The sequence below is a fragment of the Miniopterus schreibersii genome (genome assembly GCF_964146895.1).
Source record: "Miniopterus schreibersii genome assembly, chromosome: 2".
NCBI classification, from domain to species: domain Eukaryota; kingdom Metazoa; phylum Chordata; class Mammalia; order Chiroptera; family Miniopteridae; genus Miniopterus; species Miniopterus schreibersii.
In genome coordinates this window covers 138,824,737-138,850,327 of record NC_138102.1, presented here as the reverse complement: position 1 = coordinate 138,850,327, position 25,591 = coordinate 138,824,737, and the positions used below count along the sequence as shown (strand labels likewise).

The following is a 25,591-nucleotide window of genomic DNA, read 5'->3' as shown; positions in this document are numbered from 1 at the left end:
TCTTATGGTCTCAATATTGCCTTCAGACACGGAAGGTCAGATAACTAATTTCAAAATCCCCTCTTTAAGGGTATATTTTATATAACTACCAGGGCAGGAATGATACTTTCTAGCATATTTCTATATATCTTGTTTTAGCTCTTGTTTTAGATTATTTTTACAAAGATATTTTTATATTATTTAGTCTTAGAAGATAGAGCAAACTGCAGATTTCTCTCTTGACCCATTGCTAGTGGGAGTGAGATTCTTGGGTTTCTGTGACAGGCAGCTCTCACAGACACCAGAGAGGTGTTATCAGATAGACCCCTGAGTCAATGGGAGAGGGCTGCTCCCAACCTCGATTCTTATCTTCTCATATAAATGATTTTATAAGAGAGACCTTGATTGTTGTGATAAAATGAATTTATTAAAACATTAAAGCAAGTGAATTAAAAAGATTAAAGCATACAAATTTATCAATGAAGCAAGGTTAGCAAATCTATACATCTGGCTTATGAAGCACAGATGAGCTATCAGCTAATCTGAAGAGCAAGTGGGATGGGGGGTTTCTGCCTTATATACCCACTTGTCTATAAGTTTTTAAAAATTCCTCTGCTAGATATCTTAGTACAGGTTAACTCTTTGTTGTGGTTTTCCCACAATTTATGAGAAGTACCTGGTAACTTTATTTTGACAAACCCAAAACCACTGACTACACTGTTTAAACAATGGGCACTCTTCTCTTCTTCTCCTCCCTGATGTTTTAACAGCTTCAGGATGATTCATACTAAGTAGCCTCTCTGATTAGTTTGAATTAAGATTCCTCCTCTCCTCCTTCCTTGCCCCTTCCTCTCCTGCATTCTTTTTTTTGAGGAGAGGTTTTAATCATTTGTTCTCAAGATAAGGTCCTGCCACAAGCAGCTTGCCAAGCTTTTAGGCTTTGTTTCTTTTTTCTGCCTCAGTTTCCCTATTCCTCCTGCCTTTAAACTTTCTTGGCCTCTTACTATACTATAACAGTACTACTGGAAGAAGCATTTCTGGAGGCCCCCATGGGAGGATGAGATATGGTAGAAAGCTTTATTTTCATGGAATAATACCCTTGAGTTTCCAAAGTCCCATTTCCCTTAGTCCAGTCATAGAAGAAATACAGCTGGAGTTTCAATAAAGCAAAAATCAGAGTCAGTGTCCAGAGCTTCCCTTCTGTGTTGGAGCTGGGTTCAGTTCAGCATCAGGCTAGTTGCGGTCCACTAGCCCATTGTGTGTGGGGTCCGCATGGCTGAGGGCCATGTGGGCCAATGCAAGGAAGCAGGAGCAAAAGAGCCCCACAAGCCCAGAGTCACGTGTCCCAAAAGAGTCAAGAGAGTGGTTATGTATCCCAAATCTTCACTCTTGCCATGGCCACACCCCTTCTGGCCAACCATTTTTGTTCCCAGGTGTGACTGACAGCAAACACCTTCTCCATGTCACTCCAACTTTACTGGGCATGCATCCATCTTCCCTTTATTCAGTCCCCTTCCCCCAATGTTTTGCAGGTAACGTGCTTATAATGTCTGGCTTTCCCTTTGCTCCTTTCCTATTATTAATAACTACCTAATTACAACAGTATCACTCTGACTTCCTCACACATTTCCACCATACCAACAGAGGATCCAGTATAATAATAGTGAATTATAGTTGAAAGACTCAGGCTTACTCCAGAGGAGGAGTTCTTACAAAAACACAAAGTCAAAAGGGAAAAGAAAATAACAATAGAGGAAATTGAAGCCTCTGGCACCTATAGCTACAGGAAACATTAAACACAGTTCAAGTTCTAGAGATATTAACATAAATCCTTACATTAAAGGCTTATTTATCTCCATTACTATTGTGACACAATATGTCCAGCTTTTTAAAAAAACTACATGCATGACACAATGAAGGAAAAGTAGTTTGAAGAGAGAAAACAGTCATTAAAACTAGACTCAGAAAGGACACAGATATTGGTATTATTAGGTAGGGAATTTGAAATAACTATGGGTGTTACGTTAAGAGTTCTAATTGAAAACATAGACAATATTCAAGAACAGATAGATAATGTAACAGAGAGATGGAAACTATAAAAAGAGTCAAAAGGTAATGCTAGAAAAAAAAATTATTCTCTTAGAAATAAAGAATGCCATTGATGGGGCCACCATCAAGCAGCTGGAAATGGCTGATGAAAGAACCAGTGCTCTTGCATACAGGGCAACAAATCTTCTCAAACCAAAACAATGAATGCAAAAATTTTTTAAAAAGTGTTAGCAAGGATGTAAAGGCGAGGAAACGTTTGTGCACTGTTCATGCAATTGTAAATTGGTACAGCCATTATGGAAAACAATATGGAGTTTCCTCAAAATATAAAAAATCAAACTAACATATGAACCAGTAATTCCACTTCAGGGTTTTTATCCGAAGAAATAAAACATTAATTTGAAAAGATATATGCACCCCATGTTCATTGCAGCATTATTTATGATAGCCAAGATATGGAAGCAACTTAGGTTTCCATCAATAGATGAATGGATCAAGAAAACATAGTGTGTTCCACACACAATGGAATATTGCTCAGCAACAAAAAAGAATTTAATCTTGCTATTTGCAACAACATGGATGGAGCTTGAGGGCATTATCTACATTAAATAAGTCAGACAGAGAAAGACAGATATTGCATGATTTAACTAAGAATGGAATCTTACCTTTTGTGACAGCATGGATGGACCTGGAATGTACTATACTAAGTGAAATAAGCCAGTCAGAGAAAGACAAGTACCATATGATTTCACTTATATGTGGAACCTAATGAACAAAATAAACTTAGCCTGGCCAGTGTGGCTCAGTGGTTGAGTGTCAACCCATGAACCAGGCAATCATGGTTCAATTCCCGGTCAGGGCACATGCCCAGGTTCTGGGCTTGATCCCCAGTAGGGGGCGTGCAGGAGGAGCTGATCAATCTCTCTTTCTCATCACTGATGTTTCTATCTCTCTTTTCCTCTCCCTTCCTCTCTCTGAAATCAATAAAAACATTAAAAAAAAAAATTAACTAAGTGAAGACAGACTCATGGATACAGAGAACAGACTGACGCTGACAGAGGGTTGGGGGCTGGGTGAAAAGGGTGAAGGGATTAAGCAAAGAGAAAAAAAGAAAGACTCAAGGACAGAGACAACAATATGGTAATTGCCAGAGGGAAGGAGGTATGGGGGAGGTAGAAGAGGGTAAAGGGTATAAATAGTGATGGAGACTTGACTTGGGGTGATGAACACACAATACAATATCCAGATGAAGTATTACTGAAACCTATATAATTTTATTAACCAATGTCACCCCAATAAATTCAATTAAATATTAAAAAAATAAAAATCAGTTTAAAAAAAGGAATGTTTTATAGCAAACAGTTTTGACAACTTTTTTTCTTTCTTTCAGACCATTATATTAAAAACACTGTCTTCTAGTTTGGAAAAACTGGGGAGATTTTTTTTTTTCCTTTAAAAAGCTGAATTCACAAACCTTGCGGCTCCTCAGCTCTAAACACAGGCACATTATGTACAAACAACATCCAGTAGCCATCCTCTCTCTACAATTTAAGGGAAAAGAGAACTGATGAGAACATGCCGCTCTGCTTCCTGTTATATGGTGAATAATAAAGTTCTCTGGCGCAGACCAGGGTGCTTATCGCCTGTCAGTGTGTATGAAATGGTGGTGAGCTAACCTGGGCGGCTCTAAGTTCAGGCCCTCCTCATATTTTGATAACATAGATTTGGTAGAGTTTGAAAAAGATAAATACCTTAGCGATTTACAGAAAATATGTTTATTTTTCTCATTTAAATGTTCAGCTGCTGCATTAAAACTCTTCTGTACGTTCCTTGGGTTCCTTTGCCGGTGTCACCTGTAGTGGAGCCAGGAGCCGGCAGTGCCCCCCTCGCTGCCCTGCCATTCCTAGTGCAATGGCTCCCACTCAGGGCTCCGAATGGCCTGTCATCCCGCCTGCCTTACAGCAGTGAGAGGGAGTGAGAGGAAGAGGGGGGCAAACACCTTTTATCAAAGACTGCGCCCTGGAAATTGCATAAATTATCTCCATTTACATCCTTGGGGCAGAATTTATTCTCATATCTGCAAGTTGCGAGAAAGGCAAGCTGTAGACATAGATGACTATTCCATTAACATAAAAGAGGTGGAGAATGCTTAGTTATAAAATAATCAGTTTAAGATCCTTCACACAATATCACAAAGACTATTTGGAGGAAACACAGATTTCAGAATAGAAACAAAATGGCATGTAAAAATAAAACGTTAGGTGTGTCTAAAGAATTATAAAATAATGGTGCATTTAGCCTGAGGTACAATATTTTCTGCCAGGCTAAATTGTCCACCTCATATTCTCACATTTTATTATCAACTAAAATAAACTTTTATTTTCAAATTTTACCTATGTATCTGGGATTTCAAAACACAAGTGTGTGGGAGGTCACATATCTATTAGGGAGATGTATACTGAATTCTCTGGAGATATAGTAAAAACTAGTTTTTTAAAAATATGTATTTTTATTTTTAAAATAACTTAGCATCTGGGGAGAACACTTGTATAACATATAAATTGGTTTGCTTTGGGAAATGGTGTTCATGAATCTTATATCCACATGAGAATTCCTCATAATCTAGATAATTTTCCTTTGGAGCACAGAAAGCACAAATACTCCATGGGATCAAGTGTTGATTACTCTTGTGCGATGCAGTGTGTAATACTTAGAATGTTCAATACATAATGGGAAAATTTAACTCACTAGCTTAAAAATCTGCAATAAAACAGCTAATCAAACTCTTTCCAAAGTAGGTAATAAAAAACAATCATAGACTGTAGAATAGAGTGAAATCCATTCAAAAAAGAATGGAACGTTGGTGTGCGGTGTTCAGCATCATGATAAGAGACCTAAATATTGAAGCAGAGATGATTTTGTCTGGATAAATCTGTGTGTATATCTTATTTTAAAAGGTGCTGGAGTTTTAAAGTGTTTTCGGTAGACTCAAAAAGATGAAAACCACCAATATTTTAAAATGTAATGACAATGTTTCCTGTTAGATATATTTTATGTCATATTTGTCTATTTTTACCTTTAACCTTATTTTCCCCAACCTTTAACATTTTAACTTAAGGAAAATGGTGAAAAAGACAAATGAGATATAATGAATGTTTAGTATTGAAATCCATTTCCTTTTTAAAAATCTATCTAGTATTGACAGTATCTAAGACAACTAAACATAATTGCGTTCAGAGGCCTCACTTCTAATGGTTTCATTTTGCAAATTTTGTTGTTTATTTTACAGTGTGTGTTGGGGGGTGGTTGGTGTGTACAGTTGTTGAAGTTGGACAAAGAAATAATTTGATATAATAAAATTTTTATTTGGGTGATTTAAATATATGCTTTCCTACATGTCATTATGGTAAGTTGTGTAAATGAGGAAACTTTTATAATAGGTTGCTTCACTATTACCTGAATGTGAAAGGAATGTCAGGGGAAGTGTTTTCCCTTATAAATGTCTATATATTAAATATACATGATTTTGACACTAAAACTCTGATCATTAGCATTAATGAAATCATGCATGTACTCTTCACTTTATCTGTGTTCAGGCTGTTTCCTCTCTAAGGACTACTTTCTCTTATTTTTTATATTCTAAGACCTATCTTTGAATCCAACTGTCCTCCTGTAAACTCTAGATATTACTGGAACCAACTTTTGTTTGTCCTTATAAGTTTATTTTTATTTCTAAATATGCATTTTTAATGGTAACGCACATGTTAGAGGTTAGAAATAATTATTTTGCTATCCTCAAGCCAGAAAACATGGTTTTATGTAGTACCTGGCAAGACCTTAATCATTTTATGTGTTTGATGATGAAGATACCGAGGAAAGATTTTTTTCTTAGAGATATTGTTAAACATTTTTATTTTAAAGAGAAATAAACTATAATCTGGTCCATAATATTTTGTACAAAATGTTGTACTTTTAAGAAGATAATTTTGGAAAATACACTCTGTCTACCTTACTAGCTGTGCAAATCCAAACAATCTGTCTCAATATATGCCTCATGTTGAGAATAGTTATCTATAGATATTTCTTTAATTGCCTGTTAGCCAGACATTTGAATATTTTTATGATAAAAAATATATACCTCTTAAAATTTGTGTCACACTATTCTGTGATTTATTATGTGTTTGAAATTTACCAAATAATTCTCCTCTCTTTTAGACTGCTGATCTCAAAATTGTTTGTTTTCAGTCTGTATTTTAGACAAAGAACAAAAAGGTAAATATAAGAAATGCAACAGATGGAGAGAAGTTTTGTTGGTAAATATTTCCTCTTTATAATTCTTACTTATTAATTTACATATTTTTAATCTTCTTTTTACTCTTTCCCTTAAACTCACTATCCTAGCTCTCAAAAACCCCTCTTACCTCTCTAGGCTTCCAGAAAGCTTTACCTTTGTCTTTACTTTCTCTTTACTTCTTTCATCTCATGCAATTTCATGAATCCATATTTATATATTTCTCTCTACTTTTTTAAAAGAAATTTTTAAAAATTGATTTTAGAGAGAGACACAGGAAGGGAGAGAGAGAGAGAAATATAGATTTATTGTTCCACTTACCTATGCATTCATTGGTTGCCTTTTGTGTGTGACCTGACTGGGGATCAATCCCACAACCTTGGCATATCGGGACGACACTCTAACCAACTGACCTACCCAGCCAGGGCGATTTTTCCTCTACCTTTATATTCTTTACTCTCACTTTTCAATTTATTCTACCTGGTCCATTCTCAGAATCATAACTTACAGAAAACAAAACTGCAGTTTCTTGTTACAGGGATCAACATTACCAGACTATTCTTGCTGATTTTGTCTTGGGGTACAAAGTGGTAAGTGCTGGGTTGCAACAGAGATTGAGGAGATGGAAATACTATTGAGAACAGAAAGTAAAATTTTCCCAGTGCCTCCTGATCACTTACCTGAAATTGGATCACGTTAACCATGAAAGTAAACAAGACAAGAAGCAGGCATTTGAATTTGCTTAGTTGAATAAAATAGTAAAACCTACTAGCCCTGTTTATTGCTAATGGCTAGGTTTGTGGTGTGTATGTAGGGCAAAACATGAGCTTGTAATGACATCACTTTGGTTCTAGCACGAAAACTTTATTTGGACAGGAAATGGCATGCCACCCCAAATCTTGCATATTAACAAGAGAGAAAAAGCATTATTCTATGCTTTGAAAGTCTCTCTAATCCCTCTAATTTACCCACATAAAAACATTTAACAATTGCTATTACTATATAGGTATTCTCCAGTAAAATTGCCAACTAATGTTTCAACTATTACTTTCCTGCCAAACAAAGCCATTTTTAAAACATAAAAGAGCAATGTATTATTCTATCTGAATCATTGTTTTGCTAACTTTACTTTCAACACTAGTTATCATGGTTATTTTTCCATTGGGATCATTGTTTTCTTTCTTTTTTCCTATTCAGACATAACAAATGTCAGAGAACAGTGATGGGAAATCACACAAGAGTGACAGTGTTTATCCTGGCAGGTTTGACTGATGACCCGCAGTTGAAAGTTGTGCTATTTATTTTCCTCCTTCTCATTTACTTGCTAAGCATCACCGGCAATCTGACCATCATCACACTCACCCTGGTGGATATTCACCTCAAGACCCCCATGTATTTTTTTCTTCGGAATTTTTCCTTTTTAGAAATTTCCTATACTACTACATGCATTCCTAAATTGTTGGTTACTATGGCAACAGGGGACAAAACCATTTCCTATAATTGTTGTGTCACTCAAGTGTTTTTTGCCTTCCTTTTTGGAGCATCTGAATTTTACTTGCTGGCAGCTATGTCCTATGACCGCTATGTTGCCATCTGTAAGCCCCTGCATTACACGGTCATCATGAACAATAAAATCTGCACACAGCTTGTCCTTAGTTGTTGGCTTGCTGGATTTTTTGTCATCTTTCCACCACTGATCTTAGGCCTGGACCTTGACTTCTGTGCCTCCAATATTGTTGAGCATTTCTACTGTGACACTCATCCTCTTATGCAGATCTCTTGCACAGACACTTGGATTCTTGAGATGATGGGATTCATCTCAGCTTTGGTGACCCTTGTGGTCACACTGATAATGGTGATAGTATCATATACCTATATTGCCTTGACCATTTTAAAAATCCCTTCAACCAGTGAGAGGAAGAAAGCTTTTTCGACATGTTCTTCCCACATGATTGTGATATCCCTTTCTTATGGCAGCTGCATTTGCATGTATGTTAATCCATCAATCAAACAAAGGTTATCTTTCTCCAAGGGAATTGCTGTGCTCAACACCTCGGTTGCACCACTTTTGAATCCTTTCATCTACACTTTACGGAACCAACAAGTGAAAAAAGCCTTCATCATTATGATGCATAGGGTTATTTTTTTCTCAAAGAAATGAATATCCTACTGCACTATCTACATAAAGGAAATGAACAAAGGAGTCCCTAATAATAACAGTGTATCCAATAGTATCTTTCAGTACATAGTTTCTCCTTTCCCCCTTTCATTTCTATGATATTTACCTTTATTTCTTTCGAGCTTTATTTTCACAGAAATCATTGTTCTACAGACATTAATTTTCTTTATTTTCTTCAATAGAGACTTTTTTCTGATCTTATTTTCTTTTCCTCTGGATATGTGAAAGAAATTGAGCTAAATTTTTAATCTGTTTCTTTTGTTTTTCAATTCTAGTTAGTCAAGACTATAAAATATTATTTAATTTGAATTATATTTAATGCAGCATACAATGCAAAGTTTATTACTATACTTTATCTGTGATTATTTATAACCTACTTAAAACTAATATTCATTTATATTTTTTGTAATACCGATTTATTGGTGCACATTCTATTTAAAATAAAAGGAAATTGTAATAGTGTTGCAATAGTGTTGATGCTCATGTTTATTAAAAATATGATTAGTCTTTTAAAGTACATTTTATAAAAACTAGTTATTTATAAGAAATTATATTTGAAATAATAAAGAAGTAAAATAAAAGATAGGCAGGAAGAAAACTACATACAGTATGCAATTGACTAGACAGTTATGTAGATTTATGTAGCATTTGTCAAATGAACAGGATCTTAAAATATATTTGGGCATGAATATGATTTCAGGAAGAATGGTTATTTAAACAAGTCATTGTATTTTTTTCTTGATAATTTTGGTATAATTTTTTTATCCATTTTGAGAAAGTAGATTTAATAATTCTAAAACATTATCTAACTTTCAGAAATTTTAAGGGCAAGGAAATGAGGAAAAATGTATGTACGTATAATTTACAAATATTTACATATATTAGGCAATCTAATAAAAATAAAACCTAACGTTCTCTTAATATTCTGATTAATTTTGATTCTGTTATATGCCAATCAGGATGAGTTTGCTTAAAATATTTGTCTAAGTTGAACCACTAATTTGTCATTGAGCTATTCGGAAATGCTTCACTTATATATATTTAAAGGTCTGTCACCTACTAGTTATTTACCTTAGAGGATATTTCATGACTTTTAATAAGGATCGACAATATTTTATTAAGTAGGAAAATTACTTAAGGTGAAATCACTGTCATTAACCTGTGATTAGAGTCTCTAATACATACAGACAATTCTCCCGTAAGTGTGAGCTCTAGGCAGAAAAGGGGTTCATTCCTGAGTGTCTCAAGTGGAAATTCCTAAAGTTTAGAACATGTTTCTTGTCTTTAGTGCTCTTTTTCCCCATGTGGCATAATTACTATAATCAAATCGTCTAAAAAATCTCTACTTTTTGATTAGTTGCTCATAACTTGAAATTTTTAGTTACACATGTCCTTTTTTCTTATTTAATTTACTAGAATTTTTATTATTCATGACGTTATTTACTAAGCATTGAATTTGGTTTTCCACTATGATTAAAATACTTTAAATAGTCTATTCCTAATAAATACATTTTCTTTCTTGTTTTGGAATCTGCACTTGAACAGTGTCAGCCTTGCCTATGTTTAGCTATTACGGCCATTGCCACCTTTTACGTCACATTCTCTTCTCAACCCTCTTTTACTGGTTTATAAGCCACCAATTCAGTAACCTTCTCTTTAGTCGTCTTTCACACTAATGTCACAGTGCTGAATACCAGCAGTACTTAGAGCAATGATCACTGCCTTATAGTTAATACAGTTTATTTGTTTGGGTTAAAGGAGATATTTATTGTGTGGTTTTCTGTAACTATATGGAAGGTTTTTTTCTCATTTTTTTTACTAGTTCCTTCTGTGACTGATTCCTAAATATTAGAATCCCCAGTGCTCTAAGGCTCTTCCCTTTATTATCTTTGCACTCCACTCACTTTCCCTAATGATGGATCACATCTAATTCCAATTGTGTGTGTGTGTGTGTGTGTGTGTGTAAAATGGCTGAAAATCTTCCAAAAGTATTGCAAATGCCAAAACATAGATTGAAGAAGCTCAGAGAACACAAGAAGGGGGAAAACAACTAGGCTCATCAATTTAAAACTGATAAAATAACAAGGCAAAAATAAAATCTTGAAGGCATTCAAGGGGAAAAAATTATTTCCTACATATAAACATGAATAACAGTTAGTCCTGACTTCTCATCACGAGCAAAAAAGCTATGTAATCACAACCTAGAATTCTACATACAAAAATGAAAGAGAAATAAAAACTTTCTCAGACGAAAACCGAAGGAATGCACTGTTGACAAACCTACCTTACAATAAATGTTAAAAGATTTCCTATAGACAGAAACAAGATAGTATAAATAAATAAAAAAATTTTTCACAATGAAATGTAGAGCTTCAAAAATGGAATAATGGGAAGTAAAATATCTCTTTTCTCATTTTAACTGCTCTCAAATAAAAGTGACTGAGGCAATGATAGTAATAATGTATCAGGTGTTTATTGTAAAGTGAAATGTATGGCAAAATGGCATATGGATGAGAGGGATGGATTAGAAATATGTGGTCATAACTTCCTTGCACTTTATGTGAAGTGGTATAATAGTTTTTGAAGTAGACAATATTATTTTTGAAATTTGTGTTCTAAAACACTGGGCAAAAAAAGGTTTGAAAATTATTCAAATAATTTAAAATTAGAAATACTTTAAACTATATTATTAGGGAGGAAGTCTGAAGGAAATTTAAAATTTATTCACATGAGTCCACAGTGATATAAATAAATGTGGGAGAAGGAACAAATTTTCTTTATGGAACAAATTTCCTTTATATTCCAAAAAATATATAAAGATATTCTTCTCAGGAAGTGGAGGTTATTTATCCCTCTCCCCTCCTTAGATGTGGGTTATCTTAGTAGGTTACTTCTGAGAAGAAATTATAACAGGAAAATTATAATATTTTTTACTTGAAAAGTTTACTTTAACAGCTTATCAAGGAATATATTAACAATTATAAATCATGTTATCATTTATCCCCGAATATGATGTGATGAGGTGCTTCAACATTCTTGTATTCTTCCCCAAAATAGATAACCTTAATCTATTCCTTTAAAAAAAGAGAGAGAGCCCAGCTGGGCGTGGCTCAGTGGTTGAGCATCGACCTACGATCCAGGAGATCAGGGTTCGATTCCCGGTCTGGGCACATGCCCGGGTTGTGGGCTGCAGCCGATCAATGACTCTCTCATCATTGATGTTTCTATCTCTCTCTCTCCCTCTCCCTTCCTCTCTCTGAAGTCAATAAAGATATATTTTTTTAAAAATAAAAAATAAAAATAAAAAAAGAGAGAGATAAATCCAAATTAAGGAATGCTTTACAAAATGCTTGGCAAGTATTTCTCCACACTGACAAGTACATAAAAAACAAGAAAAGACAGAGAGCCTGGCCGGGTGTGGCTCAGCGGTTGAGCATCGACCTAGGATCCAGGCCATCGGGGTTCGATTCCCGGTCAGGGCACATGCCCAGGTTGTGGGCTCGATCAATGACTCTCTCATCATTGATGTTTCTGTCTTTCTCCCTCCCTCTCCTTTCCTCCCTCTGAAATCAATAAAGATATATTTTAAAAAAAGAAAAGACAGAGAAATAATCAAGACCAGAGGAGACTAAGGAGACTTCATGAATAAATACATAGTAATATACTGGATTAGATCTTATAAATGAAAAAAGAAATCAGTGAGAAAACTAATGAAATACAAATAAACTGAGGACTTTAGTTGTTAGTAACCCACCAATACTTGTTTTTTGGGTTTTTTTTAGTTTGTCATTTTACTTTTGACAATAGTATAGTGATAACACAAGGTATTTATATCAGCAGAAACTGGGTAAATTTATTCTTTAAAAGACTTATTGAAAAACAACCTGCCACAAAAACATTAACAAAAACTACTTGATATCATTAGAGAGAAAAATAACAACTAGGATATGAAGATCCAGTTTTGGAAAGATGGTAACTTACAAGGAGGGACCATAGTCTCCACCACTTTTCTCTTAGAGCCTCTTGTTCTCTCTTATGTAGTGCACTGCAAATACCCCTGCAGAGAAGGGTAGGCAGGCCATTGCTTTCTTTTCTCTCATGGAGCCAGGGAGATACAAACTGGAACCCACATCTATCAGTGCAACCAAGATTTTTCTTGAACGGAAAAAACCCTGTATGAAAGGGAATCAGAGATGAACAGGCCTGCCATTTTGCAGAGTTTGATTTTCCCCAAACACATTTGATAAGTCCAAGTATCAAGCAATGAAAGCCTGAGACCACAGTACAAAGCAGAAGCTAACTGATGAGGGATCTAAGAAGAAATTCTTGCAATCTCCTAGTATCTGAAGGCAAAAATTTGACAATTCAGATTTGCCTAAGTGAAAGAGCCTGAGTAAATACCAAGGCTTTTAGTTGAGACCACTGAAATTGTGTACCATAAGAATATACATGGTGAATTCATCAATTCTAAAAATAAATAAATAAATAAATAAATAAATAAATAAATAAATAAATAAGTGAAAATAGACTTAAATAATCTTATTTCTTGTTTTGTTCAAGGATTTCTGCCTTTATTTGTGTGCCAGATTAAATTAAATCCTATTTGTAGGAATAAACCATCATCCAGAGCCTTTAATATCTGCATACAGTTTTGAGTATACAGTAAAAAATTCACAAGTGTACCACAGGAGTTTCAAATGACCAAAAATCATGAAAATAACAGAAATAAAAGGAGATCCAAGGAGATCTACATATTTACCATATAGCATGTAAAAACTATTAGAACTAATATTTTCATTAAAGAGGTAAAATTAATTATCTAAAATAATTGGTATTGAGAATTTAAGAAATATTTATATAATAACTGAGAACAGAATAGGGGATTATGTACTGGAAAATTGGTTAGGAGAAATATCCAGAATTATTTTTATAAAGAGTGCACAAAATACATATTCTTTACTATGGGGCTTAGTAAAATAATACAACAACATGAAATCAGTCCTAGGAAACAAAGGACAGAGAAACATGAGCCAAAAGCATCCATTGAAAAGATAATGGTTAAGAATTTTTAAACTTATTAAATATATTAGAATGTGTACATAACACTCAACAAAAAAAATCTCAAATTCAATATTCAAATAAAATATTTGTAATAAAATTAAGTAAAATAAAGATGTGTAGCTAAAAAGTGTGTTGTAAACAGTTCTGTCATTAAAGAAAAATATCAGTTACAAGGCAACACAGAGAAGGGCAACTGTAATAATTAGATAAACTAAATAAATATTGACTTAATAATAATTGTGTAAAAAAATGACAGATTCAGGAAGAGCTTGAGATATGTAGAATTGAAATGCTCAACAACAATAACAATAAAATAAGAAGAGGTAACTTTAAATTAAGCTAAAATATTCTAAGGTGTTAATCATCAGAAAACTAATTAAGGTAAGAATGCATGCTGCCATCTCTAGGGTAATGTCTGAAAGTAATTAAATATAACAAAGCTATCAATAAAGGTAAAATGGAATAATAAAATAAAAGTTTATTATCTCAAATAAAGGCATGTAAAAGGAATACAAGGAACAAAAACAGGTCAGTCAAATGGAGAAAAAGTAATAAAAGGGTAGATATCAGTAATTATATTAAATTTACATGGATAAAGGAAATATTTTTCAAACTAATTTTGATTTGAATTATAAAATTATATGCTGATTAAGTTGGTATGTTTTTAATAGAAAGCAACAGAATTAAAAATTATATAACATGAACATATTAACCATAAAACATAAGTTCTAGTTAGACTAATGGCAGATACACTAGGCTGTACTGAAAGAGGCATTGGTATTAATAAAATGGGATATTTCATAAACAGAGCCAATTCATAAGAAAATATCACTATCCAAAATATGTATATGCTGCTTGTATTAATCAGGGTGACCCAGAGAACCAGACCAATATGAGATTTATTCTAAGGAATTGTCTCACTTGATGATGGAGGCTAAGAAACCCCTCACTCTGCTATGCAAGCTGGAGACCCAAGGAAACCATTGATATAGTTCTGTAACAGGATAGTAAGAAGCTAGGAAAATTCCTGGGCAAGAGGAATAGGAAAACTGAGACAATAAAATTAAACAAGGCCAAACAGTTTGGGCCTCTTGCAGCCAGTTTGCAGAAAGACCTTATCTTCCCCAACCAAAGACACTTTGGAGCAAATGGTTAATGCCTCTCCTCCCTAACCAGAGAATACATAGTTTAAATCACCCTGGGACTGCTAAGACAGGAGGGGAGGAGGGGGAAGGAAAGAAGAGAGTTTTATCTCACCCACTAAACAAAGAAGTCAGCTGTCTTGGGGTAGGGGTAGAGAACAGGGAGTTTTATCTCACTCACTGAACAGAGAAGCCAGCAGTCTCAGAGCTTCTCAAGATAAAATCACCAGATGTTTTTCATAAATTCTGGGAAAGCCATAACAAAGTAAAGGGAGACCTTGAGATCTAGTTTGTACCAACATATCTGGCAGAGGAATTTTGAAACCTGTAGATAAGAAAGTATAAAATTCTAAACCTTCACCAGGTGGGATGCTCAGATTAGCTGGGTACCCACCTGTGATTTATGCCAGGTGTATTTCGATAAAGTTACTAGCCTTGCTTCTTTAATAAGTCTGCTTGCTCTGCTTCTTTAATAAATTTGCTTACTACAATGCTGCTGTCCAGTGTCACTCATTTGAAATCTTTCCTACAAGACTGACAAGAGCCAAGGAGGGAATAGCCCACTCCCTCCAACTAAGAGGGCTGTCCAAAAACACCTTTTCTGGTTCCAATAACAGTTCTGAGAACCAGGGAACTGATGGTTTAAGTCACAGTTGAGGGGAGAACGAGAGAGAAAATTTGCCCCCTTCCTCTGCATTTTTGTTCTATTTAGGTTTTTAAGGGATTGGATGATACCCAGCAACACTGAGGTGGGGGCAATCTGATTTACTTAGGTACAAGATCAAATGCTAATCTCATCTGGAAACACACTCACAGAAATAATGTATAATTTGCATCCCTTATGTGATTTGTTGATTTTTTGGTATTCATATACTATAATGCCTTTCTCTTCTTTTTTTGTAACTACTGTAGGTATTTTATTTCTGGGTACCATGAATATATATACAATATCTTACAATTATAATAACCCATGTTAAGTGAATAACAACTTAACTTCAATCACATAGAAAATCACAGTTTTATGTCTCTCCATTTACACTTTGTGTTATTGAGTTCATATTTTACATATTTTTATATTGTGTATTCATTAACAAAATTTATTTATATTTACTATTAATACTTTTATCTTTTAGTTCTTGTATTAGAGCTAAAGCTGTTTTACATACCACCACTACATCATTACTGTATGCTGAATTTGTTTATAGCTTTACTTTGAACAGTTTTTATTCTCATATGCTTTTGTGTTGCAATTTAGTGTCCTTTTATTTTAATTTTGAATAGGCTTTAGGATTCATCTTTTTTGAATCCTTTGAGCTTAATAGGTCAGCATATCCTCTTTCCTCTCCAGATTTGGAGAGTTTTCAGCTATTATTGCTTTACATAAGCTCTCTGCCCTTTCTCCCTCTCTCTCTTTTAGGGATTCTCATAACATGTGCAATTACTTGCTAGATGATGTCCCATAAGTCCCTTAGACTTTCTTTACTCTTTTTCATTACTTTTCTATTTACTGCTCTGAAAAGATAATTTCAAATGACTTGTCTTTGACTTCAAAAATTATTTCTTCTGCTTAATCAGATATGCTGTTAAATCCTTCTGTTGAAGTATTGAATTATTTGAATTGAATTACTTAGCTCTAGAATTTGTTTTGTTCTTTATATTTTCTATCTCTTCCTTGATATCCTCACTTTGTTCATGTATTAGTTTTCTGTTTTAATTTAGTTCTCTGTATTCTTTTTTGTCTCACTGAGCTTCCTTAAGACTATTATTTTGAATTTTTTCAGGCAATTAATACATCTCCATTTGTTTAGAGTTGGTTTACTGGATAAATATTTTCTTCTTTTATTGTGTCATGTTTTCCTCATTTTTTAATGTTTCTTGTAGCTTTGCATAGTGCCTGCCCATTTAAAGAAGCATCTCCATCTCCCAGTCTTTACAGACTTGGTTTGACCAGGAATGACTTTTTAACAATCATCCTGGCTAGAGACTCATAATCTTTGTTCTTGTCTGTCCCAGACATTGAGTCTTTTTTTTTTTTTCCAAAGAGACCATAATCTCTTGTCTGACTATGTAAAATCCATCACCTCTACATGTGAAGTGATATAGAAATCAACCCCTTGGTCTACTCACAGAAAGGCAAGGGCTGTTGGGAAGTTTCACTCTTTCTCCTCTATCCTACAGGAGAAGCCTCATTTATGCTTCTTATTCTAATCTTGCACAGCCATGCCAGCTGCAGCTTCCCCACACGTTCAGATTATGTCGGGTTCTTTAGCACTCTATGTGAAGCAGGGCAGAAACTAGCCCTTTGAGAGACATACTTAAAGGTCAGGATAAGGGAGCTATGCTCCATTCCTCTCTCCCTCTGGAGAAGAAGTGTGAGATCTGTGCCTTTTTAAAGCCATGGATAACTATGCCTTAAAACTCAGGCAGGTACCCATCTCACTAGCTTCCCCCAGTTCTTTCAGTGCTCTATGTGAGGCCAGACTAATGTCAGCCCCTCAGGGAGCATACTGAAAGGCTGAGGATTTCAATGTTAGCCTCACTATCTCCTGTGCCCATCCAAGTCCAGGAAAGAGTTGTTATCTCTTTGCACTCATCTATGGCAGCTTTATGGAGGCACTAATATGGGTAAGATGAAATTGCTCTTTTTACCCATTTCACTGTGGTTGATCTCAATTTTGTGGTCAGCTGGGTAATTCAGTCTTTTCACTGATTTCTGGATTTCTTACAAAGGGTTTTTCCCCTTCTTATTTTGTTATTTCATCTGTTTTTCTGTGAGGAAAGAAGGGCTAAGATTTCTTATCCCTTCACCTTGCTTAGTCACTCTTCTATTACTGAGTTTTGAGAGTTCTTTATATATTGTAATTATAAGCTACAGTTATCAATGCAGTGTGGCATTATCCTCAAGTAGATAAACTGATCAATAGAATAGAATAGAGTCCAGAAATAGAACACACACACAGACACACACACACATATTTGATCTGATGTGTTTGTTGTAAAAGAGCAGTGTTTGAGCTGCCATTCAACTCTGTGAATTCTGATAGTAGACCTGAAGTTTTCTTAAGATATTTTCTTAATATTGTGGTAACTTTGCACAGTGGCAGATGATAATTAGAATTAGTAAGACAAACATATTGCAAAGTATAAAAATATCAAATCACTATATTGTACAACTAAAACTAATATAGCTAATATAATATTGGACACTATACTTAAACATTTTTAACTTTAAAAAATTGTTTTAAATAAATTTTCTTTATATTTAAACACCAATAGCATGTCTTTTTTACTTATTTTGATCATTTTTTTTTATCATGACAAAATCATAGGAAACTGTTTAATAATAATTTATGGCTTCTTCTCTCATATAATATATGTCACCAATCCATTTTACTCATTTTGAGTAGACTCATATATCAATACAGTTCAAATGTTTCAGATATTTGAGTTCTCCCGAATAGGCCCTCATGTCATAAACTAAATGTTTTACCATAGGCTTCCCCCAGGCCCCATAATTTAAAAAAACACCCACCCACACTCTCTTAAAATTAAAAACAGCAAATTCAGACAACATTCTAGTAATATATAATTAAAAACCTTATTTTAAAATTGGTGTGGTTGTTACTATAGGTAAAGGGGGATGAGGGAGTAGCAAAGGGTAAAGGAGATCAAATATGTAGTGAGAGAAGGAGATTTGACTTTGGGTGAAAAATATACAATGCAAAATACAGGTGATATAGAATTGTATACTTGAAACCTATATAATTTTATTAAGCAATGCCACCCCAATAAATTTAATTAAAAAATAATAAAGCTAACATTAAAAAAAAACATGGATTTAAAAAAGAGGGAAAGAAATAAAGCCATTTGGAAGTGTTAAAATAATTGAATCTATTTGCAGCAATATTAAAGTCTGCTTTGTGTCTATTATTATTTCTGTAATAGGAAAAGAAAGTTTTCTTTTGGCGAAAGCTAGATCAGAAGTTTTTTTATATTGCCTTAGAACTACAAGACAGTTGATGTTTTTGTTGCATATTTCCCATTTTAAAAGGGAAAAGCTGGGTGGAATTTTTTAAATTTTTTATTAGCACATAACTAGTACTTTCTGAATACCAGTCTCTAGGGAAATATTTTACCTATTTTTGTTTGCTGATTTCAACAGATTCTCTTGTGTCCCTATTGAGTCAAAAGATAAAATTTAGTTAGAATCATGAAATATGTTAAATTTCTGTACTAAATTGTTGTATTTCTTCTTAGATTTTAATATACTATATAACACTTCCAGTTAAAGATTAAAGAAAACTTTCTGAACATTTAACCAAACTGGAAGGGATGATAGAGGTGCATCAATGTTCTTTAGTATCTGAATACTGAGTTATGTAGTGAATGTGAACTTAAGTGAAAAATAGGAAAGATTTTGAAAAATAAACACATTTCACATTGTATTTGAATCCTTTCTTTAAAAAAACCATTATTTTGACAACTTTTTAATAACTGAATAAAGTCCTAAAATAATTATCATCACTCTTAATGTAGTGAGTTCATATATACTATTGAATACCATAACAGAAAAGAAATCCCCATGTGCCCGTGCAAGGTAAGTCAAATATTAAGTTTAACTTGTTTTGTTTTTGTGAGTCGAAAGTTAGGTAGATATTTTGGAAGTACAAAGAATTAAATTTGTTTTTAAATTGTCTCACTGACTTATTTCTTTTGATGGAGAAGTAAAAATTCCTATATACTTTATTATGAAAATTTAAAAATATAATAACATGCAATTTTTCATATATTAATGCCATTCATTTTATCTATCTAACTCTATAAACTTTAACTGCATTGAAGAAAAAATTAGAGAGCAGAATTTTTTGTTGAGATTTTTGCCCACACTTAGCTGTGATCTTTTTTTACATTATTACTGTTATTATTATTTTGTTAATCCTCACCTGAGGATATTTTTCCATTGATTTGTTAGGGAGTGTGGAAGGGAGGGGGAGAGACACAGAGAGAAACATCAATGTGAGAAAGAAACATTGATCAGCTGCATCCCGCATGCAACCCAACTGGGGATCGAACCTGCAACCCTGGTATGTACCTTGACTGGAATTGACCAAGAGACCTTTTGACCTTTTGGTTCATGGGGGATGACGCTCAACCAACTGAACCACACTGGCAGGGCTTACTTTATTTGTATTGTTGACACTATTACAGATGTCCCATTTTACCCCCCTTTGCCCACCACCACCCAGCCTCCACCCACTCTTCCTTCTGGCCATCGCCACACTGTTTTCTGGGCCTATGAATTATGCACGTATGTTCTTGGGCTAATCCCTTCACCTTCTTTTATTCAGCCCTCCCCTTCCTTTCCCCTCCAACAGCTGTCGGTCTCTTCCACGTATCTTGAGGAAATCTAACATAACATTTACACTCAGTTCAAAGTTAAAGCAATTAGTGTGTTTAACAAAACTCAGAACCTTATGAAAAATAGGAAACAATGATGAAATAATGTCTCTACTAGTTATATTTAGTCTACCAAGTCATAAAATTCCACAGATAATGAAGTAGAAATGTAGATTTATATTTTAATGGAAGGAAAGTGATTAATGGAACAACTTAAGGGACAATCAAAAAGAAATATTTATGTTGGAATGCAAGGACTAATATTATTCCTAAACATTAGGTTAAAGTTGGTGACAAGCATTCAAATATGATTAACCCAAAAATTCTAGGGATTCAATACGTTTAAAAAATGTGTGAATAAAATGATATCAAGTCACCTAGAAAAGTAGGCAAATATATTTGAATAAACTTAATTTAAAAGAAAAGGAAAATACTTATGTAGCTTATATTAAAAAAATTTTTTTTTCATGCTTAGAAAGTGTATTTACTTAAGAAGAACGTAAGATTTTGACAGTATATTTTTTTCCTGACTTCAAGATTGAGGTTATTTTTCTTCTACATAAACAGCAACAAAGTAACCACTGATATCTGTCAAAGTAATAAAACTAATTCTAAAAGAAAATGTAATTATTCCTGAACAGACCCCTAAATGTTTATAAACTTCAAAATATATACTTGTAGCCTGGCCCAAGTGACTCAGTTGGTTGAGTGTTGTTCTGTGCACCAAAAGGTTGCCAGTTCAATTCCCAGTCAGGGCACATACCTGGGTTGCGGGTTTGATCCCTGTTCAGGGAGCCTACTGAAGGAAACAGATGGATGTTTCTCTTTGCGTTGATGTTTCTCTCTCTCTCTCTCTCTCATCATGACCTAAGGTGAGGATTTTAAAAACATATATTTTGTGTATGTATATATACATAGTAAAGGCTTAGCTGTGCCCAATACCTCTGTTGCTCTGTTACTATACACACACACACACACACACACACACACATATATGTGTATATACATGTATATATATATATATTTGTTGAAGCAGTAATATTTTTACCTTCAATAACCCCCCAGTTCCTGCCTAGAGAAATTCATTGCACATAGGAAGAACTAAGTAAATATTTATCAAATGAATGAAAGACTGAGAGTCACTATAGCTTATATTTTAAAACAGGGGTAAAAAAGAAAGCTATTGAATATCACCTGGCAATTCTGAAAATTGGCTAAGAGTCTTGTTGTACTTCAAAAATATAATTAACAAAAAACAAATTAAAATTAATAACTATGAAATATTGCTGTAGCAGTAGTCAGTGGAAAGAACTGTGACTGTGCTTAAAATCATTTTATACTCAAACAAAAAGATATAGCTTCTTAATATAATCTTAATATAATCTGCACAGCCATAAAGAAGGTAATATGAGACTATTATAAATTGACTAAAGTAAAAAAAAATATCTATCTATCTATCATCTATCTATCTATCTATCTATCTATCTATCTATCTATCTATCTATCTATCTATCATCTATCATCTATGAAGACCAATTTCAGTTTTTCTGTTTGTTTTATTTCCTATGTCATTTGGATTAGGGTCATTGTTAATGACTTATCAGTAATTTTCTAAGTGTTGAATCTAAAGGCTGTTGATAAAATACATGAATTAGGCAAGCAGATGGAGTTTAAAAAAACTGAAATAAAATTATTTTAAAAATGTAAGAAAGAATATACGAAACTGAACTTGGTGGTGAATAAAAGGAATAGGATTACTTGAAATATTTGTTAACTTCAGAAAATAGAAAATATAAACTATTTACATAGTCTGTTAGGGTAAAGTCTTTGCAAGATAGATCAACACTAAATTGTGGAGCTAAATTTTGAATGATAAGCCACCTATGAAGTGGTAAGACTTATTTCAATCTAGTCAATAGAAAATACTCAGCAGTTTTACAAATATGACGGACTTTAGAGGACATGTTCATTTTGATGAACACAAAGCAGATTGGTGAAAATGCGTGCACATTGATAAGTTTCTGAATATGGACCATTCTATGGCTGAAAATAAAGAAAACAATTTTCTCACTTGTGATTTGCATTTTGTTTTCTCTGGGTTAATAGGAAACATCAAGAAATGAACCAATCAACGGAAATAGAGTTCATTTTACTTGGACTGACAGATGACCCTCTGTTGCAAATTTTGATTTTCCTGTTTCTATTTTTCAACTACATCCTGAGCTTGACAGGGAACTTAATTATCATCTTCCTCACCATGCTGGATCCCCGTCTCAAGACTCCAATGTACTTCTTCCTCCGAAATTTCTCCTTCTTAGAGATTTCATTCACAACCATCTGCATTCCACGATTCTTAATAAGCATTCTGACTGGAGACAAAACAATTTCCTACAATGGTTGTGTAACTCAATTATTCTTTTATCTTTTATTAGGAGTTACAGAATTTTACCTTCTGGCTGCCATGGCCTTTGACCGCTATGTTGCTATCTGCAAACCGCTGCATTACCCCATCACTATGAACAGCAAAGTGTGCTCTCAGCTTGTAGTCAGCTCTTGGATATCTGGACTTCTAATCATATTTCCCCCTTTCATCTTGGGACTCAAGCTAGATTTCTGTGCTTCCAAGACTATTGATCACTTCTTCTGTGACACTTCTCCTATGCTGCAGATCTCTTGCACAGATACACGCTTCATAGAATTGATGGCCTTTGTCTTAGCTGTGGTGACACTTGTAATCACTTTGTTGTTAGTGGTCCTCTCCTATACTTACATCATCAAAACCATTCTAAAATTCCCTTCTGTTCAACAAAGAGCAAAGGCCTTTTCCACCTGCTCCTCACACATGGTTGTTGTCTCTATCACGTATGGGAGTTGCATCTTTGTGTATATGAAACCTTCAGCAAAGGAAAGGGTGACTTTAACTAAAAGTGTAGCTGTGCTCTATACCTCTGTTGCTCCGTTACTAAACCCCTTAATTTACACTCTAAGGAACCAGCAGGTGAAAGAAGCTCTCAAGAATATGCTTCAAAGGTTTTTTTATTTTGAAAACAATAAGACAGAATTGGGATGTAAGTAATATGTTGTTGAAACATGGGAAAATTGAAAACAATGTTTAGTTCATTAGTTCATAGCTATGCCATTTCTCCCCTCAATGATTTATATCATCTAGGCTTACTAAGTCTTTCAGATCTCTGCACTTCTATTTTTACTCTTCAGTGGTACACTGCCTTCTTCAATCTGTAATATTAAATTTCATCTTTGACTAGAAATATCTCCTCCCATGAATGATACTTTCATGTATTGAATGCTTTCAAAAAATAAACCTTGCTAGACATATGTGTGTGCTAATTGCTAAGCATTGCACATGCTATTAAGTATTTTCTCTGCTAAAACTGTGAGAAAAAACTCAAAATCTGATCATTATTTTGACAGTTAATAATTGCTATTGAGATTAAAAAGAGAAAAATTAAATAATTTTAAAGATCAAAGTAGCCTTTCAAGAAATATTATCATTTATGCTGAAGCTTGAAAGATGAATAAAGAAATAAAAGGTTCAAGGGTTCTGTAATCAGAGGCATAAAATGTGAAAAGGAACTGCGATTCTACCAAATAAGTTTCAACTGGAGAATTACAGTGATTAAGCATATCATATTTGTAACATTATTAGTTATTGTTTAGTGTAGAAATAATTGAACTCCAGGCTTTGAATAAAATTGCTTATATTGAATTACAGTTTTAGGCTTACAGAATGATAGTAACCCAAGAAAGAAATATACATATAATTTATTTGTATATGGGATTGGGAAACTTTCTATATATTTTAAACTATTTGTAAATTTAAAATGTCTTATCTGTCACTAATCATCAGAGAGATGCAAATTTAAACCACAATGAGGTATCACTTTACACCTGTCAGAATGGCTCCATCAACAAATCAACAAACGACATGTGCTGGCGAGGGTGTGGAGAAAGGGGAACCCTAGTACACTGCTGGTGGGAATGCAGAGTGGTGCAGCCACTATGGAAAACAGTATGGAGGTTCCTCAAAAAATTAAAAATGGAGCTGCCTTTTGACCCAGTGATTCCACTTCTATGAATATATTCTAAGAATTCTGAAAAACTAATCAGGAAGAATATATGCACCCCTATGTTCATAGCAGCACAGTTTACAATAGCTAAGATCTGGAAACAGCCCAAGTGCCCATCAGTAGATGAGTGGATAAAAAAGCTGTAGGACATTTACACCATGGAATACTACACAGCTGTAAAGAAGAAGAATCTCATACCCGTTGGGATAGTATGGATGGACCTGGAGAATATTATGCTAAGTGAAATAATCCAGGCAGAGAAAGACAAATATCACAAATCTCACTTATATGTGGAATCTAAAGAACATAATAAACTGATGAACAAAATGGATTCAGTGACACTGAAGCATGGAAAAGACTGATGAATTTCAGAGGGAAAGTGGAGATGGGTGGGGAGATGGGAAGAAATTAACCAAAGAATTTATATGCATATATGAATAACCCTTGGACTCAGGCAATAGTGTGGTGAAGGCCTTGGGTGAGGGAGGTGCGGGGTAGAAGGGCTCAATGGGGAAAAAGGGGACATCTGCAATACTTTCAACAATAAAGATTAAAAAAAAGAAAAAATGTCTGATTCATTCTGGTTGTATCAGATTAATCAAATTTAATAAATATGCCTTACATAAAAGTATATACAATTATTTTAAATGAATGGATTTGGACAAATATTGACAGTCATATAATAATAAAAATAGAGAACATTTACACTATACTAAGTATTTCCTTTTACCTCTTCTGAGTCATCTCCCCTCCCCTATGTTTGCCATTGGATCCACCCACTGATTTCCTTTCAGTCACTGTAGATTAGCTTTGCCTTTTCTGGAATTTCTTAAAAAAGAAACCACAAAGTGTGAAGTTTATGTATGGTTTAACTTCCTCAGCATAATGTTTTTTGTTTTGTTTTGTGTGTGTGTGTGTTTTTAAATTTTATTTTTGTTTAAAATATTACAGATGTCCCTTTTTCTCCCCAGTGAGCCGTTCCACCCCATCTCTTCCCCCTCCCCAGTCATTCTCCCCACCATTGTCCATGTCCTTGGGTTGTGTATATATGCATATAAATTCTTTGATTACTCTCTCCCCCTCCACTCATCATAATGTTTTTGAGGTGCATCCATACTATTGCATGCATCCTTAGTTCATTCCTTTTTGCTGATTTTATTTAGTAGAATCTCTGGTGTCCTTTAGTCATAGCTTGGTTTCTTTCCCCCGTTCCCACACCTTGGTATTCTTATTCTCTGAGAAATCTCTCCCCAAGACCGAATCACTTTACTTTGAAAAGTATGAAAGTCAGGATATACCATGTTCTGAAAGCCTGAAAGCCTCTAATCACCCCGTAATGTCCTTTGAAATAAGCTGTGTGCAGAAGGAAATACATTGAAAGGGGTTGCATGTCCATGCCTTAGTG

The 25,591-nt window shown here is 34.1% G+C and overlaps 2 protein-coding genes across 2 annotated transcripts in view; both read left to right on the top strand.

Moving 5' to 3' along the window:
- OR10A7 (olfactory receptor family 10 subfamily A member 7) overlaps positions 1 to 23,174 on the top strand; it is a gene marked incomplete at both ends in the record, with an annotated part of 38,049 nt that extends 14,875 nt beyond the window's left edge. Inside the window, one exon of the mRNA XM_081127778.1 lies at positions 22,205 to 23,174. Coding sequence (XP_080983904.1) covers positions 22,205 to 23,174 — 970 coding nt within the window. The remainder of the gene's footprint in view (positions 1 to 22,204) is intronic.
- On the top strand, positions 7,542 to 8,480 carry LOC308552866 (olfactory receptor 6C74-like; the record flags this gene model as incomplete). The annotated part of the gene is made up of 1 exon (XM_081128253.1): positions 7,542 to 8,480. One exon carries the CDS (start codon positions 7,542 to 7,544, stop codon positions 8,478 to 8,480), a length of 939 nt encoding a protein of 312 aa, XP_080984379.1.
- Positions 23,175 to 25,591: the final 2,417 nt, after the last annotated feature.